This window comes from Chrysochloris asiatica, unplaced genomic scaffold (genome assembly GCF_000296735.1).
Source record: "Chrysochloris asiatica unplaced genomic scaffold, ChrAsi1.0 scaffold00122, whole genome shotgun sequence".
NCBI classification, from domain to species: domain Eukaryota; kingdom Metazoa; phylum Chordata; class Mammalia; order Afrosoricida; family Chrysochloridae; genus Chrysochloris; species Chrysochloris asiatica.
The window spans coordinates 8,549,372-8,564,359 of record NW_006408640.1 but is presented as its reverse complement, the minus strand read 5'-3'; the positions used below and the strand labels follow the sequence as shown (position 1 = coordinate 8,564,359).

General features: G+C 38.7%; 1 protein-coding gene across 1 annotated transcript in view; it reads left to right on the top strand.

Annotated features, from left to right (window-relative positions):
• The window catches only part of ARHGAP28 (Rho GTPase activating protein 28), a 124,638-nt gene that overhangs the window by 51,992 nt on the left and 57,658 nt on the right, over positions 1–14,988 (top strand). Inside the window, exons 7-10 of the mRNA XM_006868715.1 lie at positions 6,981–7,068; positions 9,520–9,662; positions 11,992–12,157; positions 12,262–12,353. Coding sequence (XP_006868777.1) covers positions 6,981–7,068; positions 9,520–9,662; positions 11,992–12,157; positions 12,262–12,353 — 489 coding nt within the window. The remainder of the gene's footprint in view (positions 1–6,980; positions 7,069–9,519; positions 9,663–11,991; positions 12,158–12,261; positions 12,354–14,988) is intronic.

The window sequence follows — 14,988 nt, the reverse complement described above, 5'->3', positions numbered from 1 at the left end:
GCTTCTGCCACAAATTCCCCAGCTGTGAGCCTTCCAACCTTCTAAGTATTCCTTTATATGTGGTTCAGAGTTCTGGGACCATCCCCTGAGCCTGCTTGTTCGGGTATTCTGTGTTGTTGTTGGCGGAGCGCTCTGCTATATTTCCACCCGATCCGCCATCTTGTTTGTTCTTTGGATCAATATTTTTTAATGGACTGCCTTGCCCCCCTTCCACCCCTCCTCCACCCACCCCATCCACCCCTCACAAAAACAGGGCCAAAATGGTTAATGGTCTGGCCTTGGGTTTCCTCTAGGTTGACCTTTTGGGTTCCAAAAGACCATATCAAGTTCGGGCTTAGGGTTCACTCACCAACCAAAAGGACTTCTTCCTTTTTGGCATGTTTTTCCTAGTATCTGTTCTCCACATGCCAGTATTTCTCTACCTCTAAAACCAATATTTCTAATCTTCCTTATCCCTGGCCTTCCAAGTTGAATCTACACTGCCTTCTGTGACTGGTCAGCAACTGAAATCACTTCTGATTTTATCCCTGTTGCAGAGCTATCTGCCGCCTTGCCATCTCACCACACCCCACCCTACCCTACCCTACCCCACCTTGAAAATCATACTCTGAACGAGTGTTGTCAACATTGACAACTCACAAATCTCATAGGGACGGTTAGACAAGTCTGTACAGGATCTACAGACCCAAACTGAAAAGTTCAGCACTGTTAGTCTTTGCTTGGTACCACAGGGATTCAGGGACTGCATGTTCTTATATATGATGGTCATCCAGGTAATTCTGAACATGTATGTATTGTGATTTATTTTATCAGCAAAATTTTTTTGAAGATTTGTTGTTCTGTCCTTTAAAAAAAAAATGTGGAAGGAGTCAAATTTGAGAAATGATTCTCAATCTTTCTTTTTATGCCTTTTTTTTTTTATTTTTTTTTTATGTTGTTGAAAATTCAATTCCTTAACTGTGAAGTTTCGTTTTCTATTCAAGAATTAGAAGTTTAAGTTAATTTCCTTAATGTGGTCTGTAGTACAAATAGTGAAGTTCATTTAAAAAAAAAAAAAAAAAAGATTGCTAGATTGGGTTGTCAAAGAGGAAGATTTTTTCCATAGTCTTTCCATAACCACTCCTAATAAGACTGATGATGCTAATCATGTTTTTCAGTTCCTTTTCTGATAACTTCACTGTATCACTGATTCATTCATTTGTTCAGCAAGGTAGGATTTTTGAAAGTTTTGTGAGTGTTATGAAGCAATTAATAAATTATGAAAAGAGAGAAAGAGGGATATTGTATGTCACTTACAGATATCGGGGCAAGTCAACACCTATATTTCCTTTTGTGTGTTTGTGTTGTTGTTGTTTTGTTTATTGCTGAAAACCATTGAAATGCCAATGACATAAACCAAAAGTCTCAGCAGCAGTGAGTCAAAACTTCATTGGCACGAGTCTCCAATCTGAGTTTCTTTGGATTGTTTGTTCCTCAGAATATCATTACTTAAAGCTTTAGTGTGATGGGGAGGGACCCTATTTTTACATATATAAATATTATACAGACTTAAACAATAGAAAGAACATGGCAAAGACAAACATAGATCACTTGGGTAAGAGAAGTCATTGATACGAGGCCATGAGGAATTTTCCAAAGTTCTACCTCCACATGACCTGGTGTGGCACTGTAGGATAAGCAAAGAACTGCAAGGTTGGTTTGAATCACAAGGTTGATGTTTCAAACTTACCAGCTGCTCCTTAGAAACCCTCTACAGGGTCACTGTGAGTCAGAGCTGACTCAGCAGCACTTAACAACACCTCTGTGTGGTGACCTTTTATAGGACCCATAGAACAAAGGTATCCCCTCTCAGAATCACAACTGACTACAGCAATGCATCACATACTGATGCAGGGTCTAAAGGAAGCTTATAGACTGTCTCTGAAGTTTTCAAGGTATGACATCACAGCCAGGCAACTTTTAAGGGGCATGCCTAGGAAAATTCTTGGTTGGGTCAGCTGAGGAAAATAACTCCAAACCCACTTTTAAATACCCTCTGCTTCTAACTCCAGCAGTTTGGCCTTCACAGATAGGTTCATGAGATACTCAAGAAAAAATGGCATATGAGCACTTAAACCTAGGCACAAGATGGAATTAAACTTAGTCTTCTGACTGGAGTTCTCCACAGGCAAAAAGTCTTCAGATTTCAAATTGTAAAGCATGTCCTTCTCTTGGTCAGAGACTGAGGGCAATCAATTGATGACCCAAACCTGGACTAGATGGCAACTGTAGCAAGCTTTTTAAACTCATGGTGGTCTTTTAGTAATTCAGTAAGATAATAGTTTAGAAATGTTCCTCAGGATGGTTAGATGCTAAAATGTTTATGCAAATGCCATCACAACCCTTACAGCGCCTGTACAGAAATATTCTAGAGCTTCTTACCACTGGGAATCCCTGAATGACATAAATGGTTAAGTGTTCAGCTACTATCTGAAAGGTTCACAATTTAAATACACGTAGCGTAGTGGTTACAAATCGGGCTGCGAACCTCAGGGTCGGCAGTTCAAAACTACCAACTGTTCCACGGGAGAAAGATGAGGCTTTCTGCTCCCGTAAAGATTTACAGCCTTGGAAACCCTGTACAGGATTACTATGAGTCGGAACCGACTCCACGGTCCTTAACAACAACAACATAGATACCTAAGGAAAAGACCTAGCTATCTACTGAAAAGTCAGTCAATGAAAAATCACTATGGAACACAATTCTCCTCTGACATACTTGGCGCTTCCATGAGTCAGAAACGAGGTGATGGAAATTGGTTTCATTTAGGTTTCTTACCAAGAGGTAAATACACTTTGAGTTCTATGCCTCATACCTGTAGTAAGCACAGATGCCACCATTCAGTGCATGAATCTCTTCTAGGTGGTAAGGTTTTTCATAATTCAATAAAGGTATCACAGGAGTGACTACTTCAAGGGTCTTAGCCATGAGAGAGGTGTATACTTCTGGAGTAAGTCCCCAGGGACACTTTACTCAGTCACACCTTCAAGACTTCTGCAGCAGACCCTAAGTACTTTCTTCTTGTTAGAATTTATGTTGTGAAATAGTATAAAGTATATAACTTAATTTTATCTTTTCCAAGAAAGATGGCCTTGGCTTAAGTGATACCTTTTTTGATTTTTCTTTATTTCATATTTTCTGTGAGTTTGAAATAACCTCTTTTACATAAGCAAAATCCCTACGTAACCAGGGAATCTATCTTAATTATGGCTCTGTGATTGGTTGTTGAAATCTGCTAGTGTAAGTTCTCACTTGCTCTGTAAAAACTTGCTCCCTTCAGAAATTGTTTCTTCCAGATAAACTAAAAATCAATCTCTGACCATCTGTCATGGATTGAAATGGGCTACCCATGATTCTCAGTGGTTTGGCAGTTATGTAATGTAATCATCTATGCAGACTCCTGGAGTAGCACTGTAGGATCAGCACTAGACTAAAAACCGTAAGGTCAGCAGTTCAAATCCACCAGCTGCTCCTCAAAAACCGTATACAGAGTTGCTATGAGTTGTAACAACTCAATGACACTTAACAACAACAAATCATCTTTGCTGTAATCATCATTGATTTAATTATCATTACTGATAGCCGGTGGATCTTTGCTGAAAGCAGAAAATGCCAGAAAAATGTTTCATTGATTATGCAAGGGCATATTTGACTGTGTGATTCATAACAAGTTATGATTTACATTGTGAAGAACTGGAATTCCAGAACACCTGATAGTGCTCAGGTAGAACCTGTACATAGATCAAGAGGCAGTCCTTGTAACATAACGGATACGATGTGTTTTATAATCAGTAAAGGTATGTGCCAGGGTTGTGTTCTTTCACCATACGTACTCAGTCTGTACGTTGGAGTAAACAATCCCAGAATCCAAGCTATCACATTTTGCATCTGCTTGACCACAGAGGAAAGACCCTCAGAGAATAGACTGTGATATCCTGCACCTACCATCTCAGAGAAAAGGACTGTCCCCTTTAGGATATATGGTTAGGTCACCATCAAGGTTAGGTCAGCCTCAAAGTTAGAGGAATTACTATTATGAAAATCAAGGTTTATTACAGAGTGATCCTCCTCTTTCATTTCTATCAGCTCACCCCCTTCTTTAATAAGTGAGTGTTCTTCTGTTTTATTTATTCTTGTTTTTAAACCCCTCTGATTAGTCTCAAGAAGCCCTGTTAGCATAGTGGTTGTATGTTGGACTGCTAAGCAAAAGGTCAGTAGTTTGAACCTGTGAGCCGTTCCACCAGAGAAAAATGAGGCCTTCTGCTACAAAGATTTATATCCTCAAAACCCCTATTTAGGGTTGCTATGAGTCGTAACTGACTCTATGGCATACCGCCACCTCTCAACTCTCTACTGGGCTTTCAAAGCCTTCTATAATTTGAGATGACACTTCTGACCAATGTATTTCATGTATATTTTTAATATCTTGCCTCAATTCCTGACAAACCAGTCACTCCTGTGCAGTGGAGTAGCTAAAATGCTTTATATATTTCCATACCTGGAATTTCTGCTTCCATTTCTGGCTTTTTCATCTGTCCAAGTTCTGCTCATCATTCCTTGAGTTCCAGCTCAAGTTCATCCACCTCTTCAATGAAAACCCTGGGACCTCTTTTCCCCTCCGTTGTTCTCCTGTGACATTGATAGTCCATAATATAGAAATTAGCTGCTCTCCATGTTCTGTGTTTATTCTCTTCTCCTCTATTACAGTATAAGTAGTTCAAGAGGAGGGGATCTTAACTCAAGCTTCTGCTACTCCCAAGAAAGTCTCAGAATAATTTACGTTACTGAGAGTGGGCACTTCTTTAGTACGATAGGTTGACTATGGGCCACTCACTTCTACCCCAGAACAGATGATGAAATTGACATTCAGTAGTGACTAGAAAGCACTTCACAACAACAAAGCATTCCAAACCATCAGCTCCAAGCTGTAAGTGAACAGTGCAACTCTCAATTGTAAGACCAGTGTTCTCTCTCATAGTTGAGTTAGTTATTTCAGTCTGACAAAGCATTTCTTTGTTGAAAAACTTAAGGAAAGCTCTTAAAAACCTCACCATCCTTTTGGTTATTTTACTACAAGGGTAATCTTTACTCTATAGTTATTGTTGTTAAATGCCATCTAGTAGGTTCCAACCCATAGCAACCCATAGCAACCCTGTGTAGGGTTTCCCAGGAGCAGCTGGTGAGCTTGAACCACCCACCTTGTGGTTCAAACTGACATTGCAGTCCAGCGCATTAACCCACAGTGCCACACCAGGGCTCCTACTCTATAGTAATATGCTTTCAAAGTAATATGTCACATCTCACTAAAATTTGACAGATAAAGTACTACATATAAACTCTTTCTGTCTTTCATTTGTCTACCAACTACAGAAATTTGGCACTTTTGTTTTAGGAATTGGCCACATATTTACATCCTGTTTACACAATTAAAAGTGTCAGTTTCTTTAAAATGAAATAGAATGAGAAAAAGAATATGAGGCTCAGATCTGAGACCTTGTGCAATTTGTAAAGAATCTTTCATGAAGCAGGTGTTTTGTTTTTATTAAATAAATGCGAGAATTACACAAACATCAGGCTGTGCAGAAAAAGAAATCTAGCCTCAAACCAAAGAACAGATTTTAATACATAAAAGGTTCTTGAGGAATAGCACATTTTCACTTACACATAATCACAGACAATAACTCCCCTGTTGACATTTGTGTTGGAAGATCTGGTAGGATTTGTGTGTAAACTTAATTGTCCCATCCAGGTCTGAGCTGTGCAGGGCTACTCAAAGATGTAGATTCAACTTCTGATAATATTGCAGGAAGTTCAGTGCTTCCTCAGTATTGCATTGAAGAGACTAACAAATCAATTACAAGGAGAAATTGAGCTAGAAAAGATTCTCAATTTCTTGATAATTATGATTATCTGTATTTTGTAATGAGACAGCTATATATAATATGGTGGTGGTAGTTATGTTCCATTGAGTCAGTTGCAACTCTTAACTCTGTATAGGATTTATGAATCTTTACAGGAGCAGAAAGTCTCATCTTTCTCTTGCAGAACAATTGGTAGTTTCAAACTGCTGACCTTGAGGTTAGCAGCCTGACTCATAACCACTACGCTATCAGAGCTCCTTATTTAACAAAGTAGTGGCTGGTCTGAACCGCAAGGTTGGCATTCAAACTCGCCAGCCACTCCTCGGAAACCTGATACAGAGTTGCTATGAGTCAGAAGCAACTCAATGGCACTTAACAATAACATAATATTAATTGTAGCTAATGGCGTGGTGCCCTAGGATGAGCACTTGACCTCAAGGTCGGTTTAAACTACAAGGTCAGTAGTTCAAACTCGCCAGCAGCTCCTTAGAATCCCTATACAGGTTTACTATGTGTCAGAACCAACTCCATGGCACTTAATAACAACAGCAACAATCGTCAAGTAGTATATACTGTGTGCCAAATATTGTTCGATATGCTTTATCTAGAATAGTCAGTTAATCTTCATAAAGCTCTTTGAAATAATGTCGTATTTACCATCCCCATTTTATAGATGAGGAGACTAAAACCAGGATTAGAATTAAAGTATTCTAACTCTAGGACTCATCTTAGAGTTAAGACCAAAGTTGTGACAAACCACATGCAGAATAACAAATGAAATTATAATTATCAACTTGTATGACATCAAGCATTGTCACATCTCATGAAGATATAAGTAGCAAATATTTTAAAACCAAGAAAACTGTTATTTTGACCTTGACATAGCTCTCTTTTGAGCAACATGTATGAGCTGTATAGGCCTGAATGTAAAAACAAAGGCCCTTCATGAAACCAAGAACTGATTTTTTTTTTTTTAAGGACTCATTATACTACAGAAAATAAATTAAATGATTTGATTGAAATGATGTGTTCACTGTATTTGTAGTAATTTGGGGGTTTCATCATTTCTTGTTTTACAGTCTATATTTGAGACAATTCCAGATATACCAGTTCATGCCAATGGATCATCAGACCCTGGAGAGAAGTCAGTTCAAAATGCAGTGAGTGGTGAGTGAGACTATCTCCGATTGAACTTAAGCTGTGTCTTCTTTATTTTGTTCTGTCACACAATACAATTAGCAGTGAATTTCTAAAAGTGAGTCTATTACTGCCAACACTACCTCCTCCCACTCACTTCTGTCACACCCAGACAAAATTAATTGAGCAAAATAGGAAGCAGAATTTTTTCCTCCATCACTCCCACTGCATCACTTAGAAACTACTCACTTGGGTGGTGTCTCCAATTTGAGGCCTCTTTCACAAGTAATCTGAATCTGTTGAAAAGTTTAAAGTAGGCCAATTCCAAGAATCCTTAATTATTCCCTAAACTCATATATCCAGCCCCAGAGCAGTTTATAGGGTGAGTTTATTTACAGTGTCTTGTTCACTGGAGAGGTGGTCCTAGATGGACTCTCTAGATAGGTTCAGCATGGAATTTAGTTCTTTATGGAAAGCGGACCCCTTCCAGAAATACTTTTATAATATCTAGAAGCTCTCCCCAAATAAGTGTGCCTCCTTCAACAACAAAGCCTGTATTTCAGTGCTAGCTTCAAAAATGAAACAATTTGGGGTGATGAAAATGTCTAAAATCATTATGGTACTAGTTGCACAGCTCTGTGAATATACTAAACACGGATGAATTGTTTACTTTCTTTGGATGATTTATTTGTATAGTGTGTTTTTATATTTGAATAAAGTTGCTACAAAAAAAAAAAGAGAGAGAGATTGAGATTTGTCAGGAATTATTCCTCAGTATAGTCCATGTTTGTCCGCGTGCTGCCACTTAGTTCAAATCACGCTGCTCAGAGGTAGGCATGTACCCGGGCAGGACCAGTGGTCTAGAGCACCAGGCTGTTCAACTGATGCTCTTACATTAAGAATCCGCCCTTAAATTCTTAAGAACTTAGAGCATCATTTACTAGTTTATCTTCCTCTGTTTTATATAAAAGCTTCTGTGTAAAGAGTGAAAATATTAATTCTCCCTTTGTCATTTTATAGGTTCTTGATATTCCCATTTACTATGTTTTTTCAAGGGAATTACTGTTTAGAGTGTTAAAATACGTTGATGATTTTTTTATTTCTTTAACCAGCTTTTAATGTAAGATTAATTGAGTCTTTTATTATGTCTGCCTTTTTTCTATTTTTGTCCTATTTGACAGTCTTTTAGTCAGTGTTTCCAGAAGAGGGGAAAAGACAATGACTTTTTTTCATCAAATCACTTTTTATATTGCATATGAACAATTTTGCTGGCAATGAAACAAGATGAGTAGCCAAACGACACATCACAAATCAGAGTTTAATATTGCTCAAATGAATTCTGGTTTTATTTTTTGGATAAAAGAACCTTTTTTGTTAATTTTCAAACTACTTTGAAGTAAAGATTTGTAGGTATCATTCAGTTCTTTCTTATTGTATATTGTGCAAAGTCAGGAAGCTAGTATTGTTGAGTTGGTACTGACATAGTAGTACTGGCCTTGGAGTTTCTAAGGCTGTAAATATTTACAGAGTCAACTTTTTAGTTGGCAGCCAAATGTTTAACCACTGCTCCACCAGGGCTACCTAACCATTTTTTGTTATTACGTGCCATGGAGTCAGTTCCGACTCATAGCAACCCTGTACAGGGTTTCCGAGGCTGTAAATCTTTACGGGAGCAGAAAGCCTCATGTTTCTCCCGCGGAACAGCTGGTCGTTTTGAACTGCTGACTTTGTGGTTCACAGCCTGATTCGTAACCACTACGCTACCAGAGCTCCTGATCTAACCAATATCAGCTAACTAATATTATTATGGACTCCTATTGTGGTGCTGTAGAATCAGCATTGGACTGAGAACCACAGGTCGGCAGTTCAAACTCACCAGCCACTCCTTGGAAACCCTGTACAGAGCAGCAATGAATCAGAACCGATTCAATTGCACTTAACAACAACATTATTAGAGAATTCAGATTAATTCTGAGCAAACCTAGCAAATTCAGTTTGAACAAATCTTATGAGACACATACTCCAAGTCTGGAAAGAAGACAAGAGGAATGAAAATAGGGAGGGATTCCAGTGGGTACTTGCAGTTTTTCTTCTGCCCCTCAAGTTTCTGGTTCTCCATTAGCAATCATTTGTGCCTAGTTAAGACTTTAATACCAGAAGAATACATAAACGTGCCTCATTTTTAAAATTACCTTTAGTGATCCTTAATGACTTTCATGAGACATAAAAATCTAAAATAAAAACTGAGTTATGCAGAAAGCATGTTTAGATGGTGGTGGCAGAATCCATTTACATGGAGGTTTGATCCCATTATGTTATTGTCCAGCTGACACCCTCTGGGGAAGTCTGATGCTTTTCTTGTATGCAAATGTCCTCAAGTACTTACAGATTCACTTGTAGAAGTGGTTTACTTATGTTCCCATAAATGATGTTGACTGATTAGATGTCGCATTGAACACTGTACATTCTTTATTATTTTAGTTGATCATTATCTGGAAAAGGATATTCCACCAGAGGGTGAAGAGCTGTCATTTGAAATATCTTACTCGGAAATGATTACAGAGGCTCCAAAAAGAAATAAATTAAAGAAGTCAGTGATGAAGAAAGAAGACTTTGCTTTAACTGTAAGTAAAACCTTTCATGATTCTCCACAGGACAAAACTGTGGTCTTTTTTTGTGTGTGTAAATTGAATTTCTATGTGTGTGGACAAAGGGATTTTGTGGAATGGAGATTTAGTGCTGCATGACACCATTTGTTGTGTAGGACACAGCCTGTTTGGGTGAGGCAGAGATGTGAGAGTATGATGAGTACTTCCTGCTTGTGTGCTTTTTATGGACTTTATATTGTTATTTCATTTATAGGTCAAGATAGACCTTAACTGTATACTTAACTGTGCCTAAGAAGTCCATCCATTAGCGAAGGTACTGCATAAACTCACAGTCATAGCAACAAGGAATGAGAGCTCAGAGGGCAGGCACTAGAGTCATCAAAAACACATTCAAGGCCTTGTAATAGTATTACTAGAGGGACAACAACCATTTATTATCCTGAAAGTCCAATATAAGACTCATGTTACATGGATCTATTTGTTCCTCAATCAGTGTGTCTTCAAATTGCTTGTAATGTGGAGGCCTGAATACTCTGTGTTGATGAGCAGGACCCAGGCAGTATCAGAGCTACAGGAATGAGTCAGCACCAGGCAGCCTAAACCATACCCAGACAGCCACACCACAAAGGTGAGGGGAAGAGGACAATTCCAGACCTTGGAGACTCACTGAGTGCCACCTCCCTGCTGACTGCACTAGGTGTTTTAGCTGTAAAGTGGACTGTAGGGATTACTCCCATTGTATAGCCGCTGAGACTGAAGCCCAGGGAGAATGTGGAATGTGTCCAAACTGTGGCAGAAGCAGGATTTAAGCCTAAGCATGTCAAAGTCTCAAACTCTTCTGGTTCCTAAGCCAAGTGCTTCTGTTGGAGGTCAGAGCAGCATTCCAGAACAGAAGAAGGAACCAGCGGAAGTCTGGATCCAGGGAAGGGTCTCTGAATCTGTAGAGAAGGATCTCCAAGAGTGGTCTCAGAACCACAGGCCTCCACATCAAAATTCTCCCTTCCTTATGTTGGGCTTGATCCTGGTAAACCTCAAACACAAAACTTTCCATGGGGGTTCAGCACATAATAATGTTCATTAAATGATTGTGGTTCTTCTTTATATTATTGTTAGTATTATTATGTGACTTTGGCTTCAGAAATAAAGTAAAATAACTCAGCATTTAACAGATCAAGATATGCTAAACCGCGTTTTGCAGTTTCACTTATAGGGTTCCAAGGAATAATTGAACCAAAGAATATGTGTAAATGAATGGCTAACACGCCCATGGAAACTCTAATTTTGGGAAACCCTATGGAGAATATTTCAGACTCCTGGTGTGGTGCTGTAAGATCAGCAATGGACTGCGAACCACAAGGTCAGCAGTTCAAACCCACCAGCCAGCTCCTTAGAAACCTTATACAGGGTCACTATGAGTCAGAACTGACTCGACAGCACTTAACAACAACATGGCGAATATTTATTTTTAAAACTTTGCAATTTGACTTCCACGTTAGCATTTTCTTAAGTTTCTGAGAACAAACATACCAGTAGATGTTACATAGAAGCACTCTCTTCCTTTTAGAAGGTCTTGGTGCTTAGACTCACCTCAATGTTTTTAGGTTATTGAAGGTTTCTTCTTGTAGTAGTGATGGTATTAGAGTATTTGCTCCCAGTGTGGAAATGGAGAACATAATAGAACCGTTGTCCTCAAAATGTTGGTAGGGTTACTTGGAATTTTCAGTGTGTTTTGCTTTTGGAGGAATACTTGGAACCATCTAAGTTTGATTTTTTCAAGGTGGAATAATGGCTGTCTCAGCAAGCATATGTTTGCAATTTCAGTTGGAAGATTACCAAGAGTTTTTTAAATTCTGCAGTTCACAGAAGATATCTGATGTCTGATAAAAGGAATGACTGCCCTTCATCTCCTCATCCTCCCAAAAAGCATCTCTAAAGCTCTACTGATATCAAGAACTGAGTGGTGTTGCTTTGTACTTGTGTGCAACAGAGAATCCAGATGGCCAGGGTCCATGGTACATTCCAGTGGGGCCAGGCATTCTGTATACATTCTGCTCTACAACAGAATACAGATATGCATGATAAGAAGGCAGTTTTCATAGGTGTGACAGGCAGTGTTACATATGGTATAGTAGATCTTTGATTACTTTTTTCATTGTAGTGATTTACACATTTTAAAAATTATGCTAATAATGTTTTTATATGGTTTAGAAACTACAGAGAAGTTGTAGAAATTGTTTATGTTTTGCCATGTAGCTTTAAGGTGTCCTGAGTGGCATTTGAAAGAAAGTATAATGATTTTCCATTGCCATGAAAAGTAGATAAATAACTACAATATGTATTTTAGAAATTGATTGTTAAGAAAACCAGATTTGGCTTAACGGAAGCGGGAGATCTGTCTGTTGAAGACATGAAGAAAATCCGCCATCTCTCTTTGATCGAATTGACTGCCTTTTTTGATGCCTTTGGAATTCCACTGAAAAGAAATAAAACAGAAAAAGTAAAAGGTCGAGGTAAGTAAGAACACTGATTTTATCTGGTTTGAACACTTAAATTGGAAGAAGGTAAGGGAGGGAGGGCTTTTCTGATTCTCTTCTTTTTCCTTTAATTAATACAGACAGTGGCATTTTTGGAGTTCCACTCACAGTCCTTTTGGACAATGATCGAAAAAAAGACTCTGGAGTGAAAGTCCCCCTTGTGTTACAAAAAGTAAGTAGAATGCAAATGAAGGAGGATTTGGTAGAGGCTAATGTTTGTGATTTGGTACCTTGTAAACCTACTAAGAGTCCGTGGGTGGTGTGACTGGTTAATGCACCTACTGTTAGCCTAGAGGCTGGATGTTGGAGTCTACCTGAAGGCAGCTTGGAAGAAAGACCTGGCAATCTTCTGAAAAATTAGCCATTGAAAAGTCTATGGAGCACAGTTCTGCTCTGACACACATGGGATCACCATGAATTGGTGAAAAGTCTATGGAGCACAGTTCTACTCTGACACACATGGGATCACCATGAATTGGAGTCAAGTCTGCAACTGGTTTTAAACCCACTAAATTTTCTTTTACATTTAGAAACTCTCAAATCTCATGCAGACTCAGGCCTCTTGGTGATTTTTTAAGCTTGTTCCAGGTATCCCTGTAGATGTCCCACAAACACTGGGACCAGTTTGCCTAAATGTGTACTTTGGAATGACCACAAACGTATCAGATGTTCTGTCACATGGCTTCTTTTGGTTATATTTTTTCCAATGTAATATAATTTTCAATTAATTTACATTGTATGCTTGAATGTATATTTAATTCTCTCTGGGATAAATGATGACGTCTTATAATTGACAATATATTTACTAATCATGGAAATGATTACTGAGATATATTGTAGGTTGGGCGATTTTGAAACATGGATATATAATAATTATATTAATTTCACCAAAAGAGGTTAATAATGTCTAACACACAATCTTCTCTGGTGGGTTTTCAGACATGACTGGGGAATAGAATACATTTAACAAAGAGTCATTTTGGTTGGAGGGAATTTTGAAAATGATATCATAAATTTGAAATATGATATAATAATATCTCTAGCCATCATTGCTGAATAGCTGATTTGCTTCTCAGTCATATTTTTACAACCAATGTTTTATATAAGTGTGAGGTTGTTCAACAGTGACATCCAGTGGTACAAGGGAAATCCAAGTCCTAAAAATGATCTTTTGAATTTTAAAATGAGTTTTTGAGTGATACATAAAAGCATTGCCTGAGGAAATAGATGTTTCCTTTATTTGCACTGATGGTGCTGAAGATAAGCATTGGACGGCTAACTGAAAGGTCAAGGATTCAAAACCAGCAGCAGCTCTGCTAGAGAAGATGAGGCTGTCTGCCCCCATAAAGACATATACAGTCTCAGAATCGACTCGATGGCAGTGGCTTATATGTACTAACAATTCTCCATCTCTTACCAATCTTCCAATGTTTCATATTTCACTGTCTCCAGTTGAGCAACTGTACAAATCAGTGACTCACTAGCTGAGGATGAAGGCTGGGGTGGCAACCAGAGAGCCAGAGGGTGTTGGTGCTGCTGTAGCAAACCTCCTCTGCCCAGGGCCTATGCTGCACTGTCCAAATACCACCTCAAGTAGTCAGCAGCTTGAGCAGCTCAGGGAGGTTGGTGTCATCATCTCCTTCTATTGATGAGGCACAGAACAGGGAGGTAACGTAGCACACAGCTCACACAAGCTGAAGGAACAAGCATGCATCTGAACCCAGAGTCCATGGTGAGTTGAAGATTTTGTTCCGTACTTGAATTAAAACCTGATTTCTGTCATTCATTCTCTATGTAAAGGGCAATAGGCAAGTTTTCGTTATGCCCTTTACATAAAGACAGAGTTTGAAGAAAATATAAAGAATTGGACTGAGTGAGAAGATTCAATAGTGGAATTATATTATTACGTAGTTACAAAAATCTAGCACAGAACTTTGCAATTGGAAAGTGTTCAATAAGTGCTAATTAAATTAAACAAGGATTCATTTCACATCAGCAGCATTTTAATAGATGTTAGTTCTTATTATTACTGATGTGTTCCTCATAAAGACGACCTGGGGTACTAATCTCCCATGTCTGTGGTACAGTCTCCTTCTAAATCACTATTTCTCTCCATGCTCAGTTCCAGCTACCATCATTTCTTGAAAGGAAGATAGCAGAGGCTCTGGATCCTCCTTTTACTGTGTACCCATGGGCAAGCTACTTACCCTCTATGTGTCTCAGTCTCCACAGCTCTAGAATGGAGATGATAATAGTACCTACCTCATATGAAGAAGAACATGGCATCAGGACTGAAGGAAGACTCATTAACAACCGGTGATATGCAGATGATACAACCTCACTTGCTGAAAGAGAGAAAGGCTTAAAATACTTACTAATGAAGATTAAAGACTACTGCCTCCAGGATGGGTTGCACCTCAATATAAAGAAAACAAAAATCATCACAACTGGACCAATACGGAACATCATGATAAACAGAGAAAGGACTGATGTTGTCAAAATTTCATTTGCTTGAATCAAGAATTAACACTAATGGAAGCAGCAGTCAAGAAATCAAATGATGTGTTGCATTAGACAAATCTGCTGCAAAAGACCTCTAAAGTGTTAAAAGAACAAAAATGTCACTTTGAGGACTCAGGTGGTATTTTCAGTTGCCTCATGTTGTTGTTGTTGTCAGGTGCCATCGAGTCGGAACCGACTCATAGCGACACCATGCACAGCAGAACGAAACAATGTCCGATCCTGGGCCAACCTCACTACCGCCGCCACACTTGACGCCATCAATGATGTCACCTGGCTGATCCATC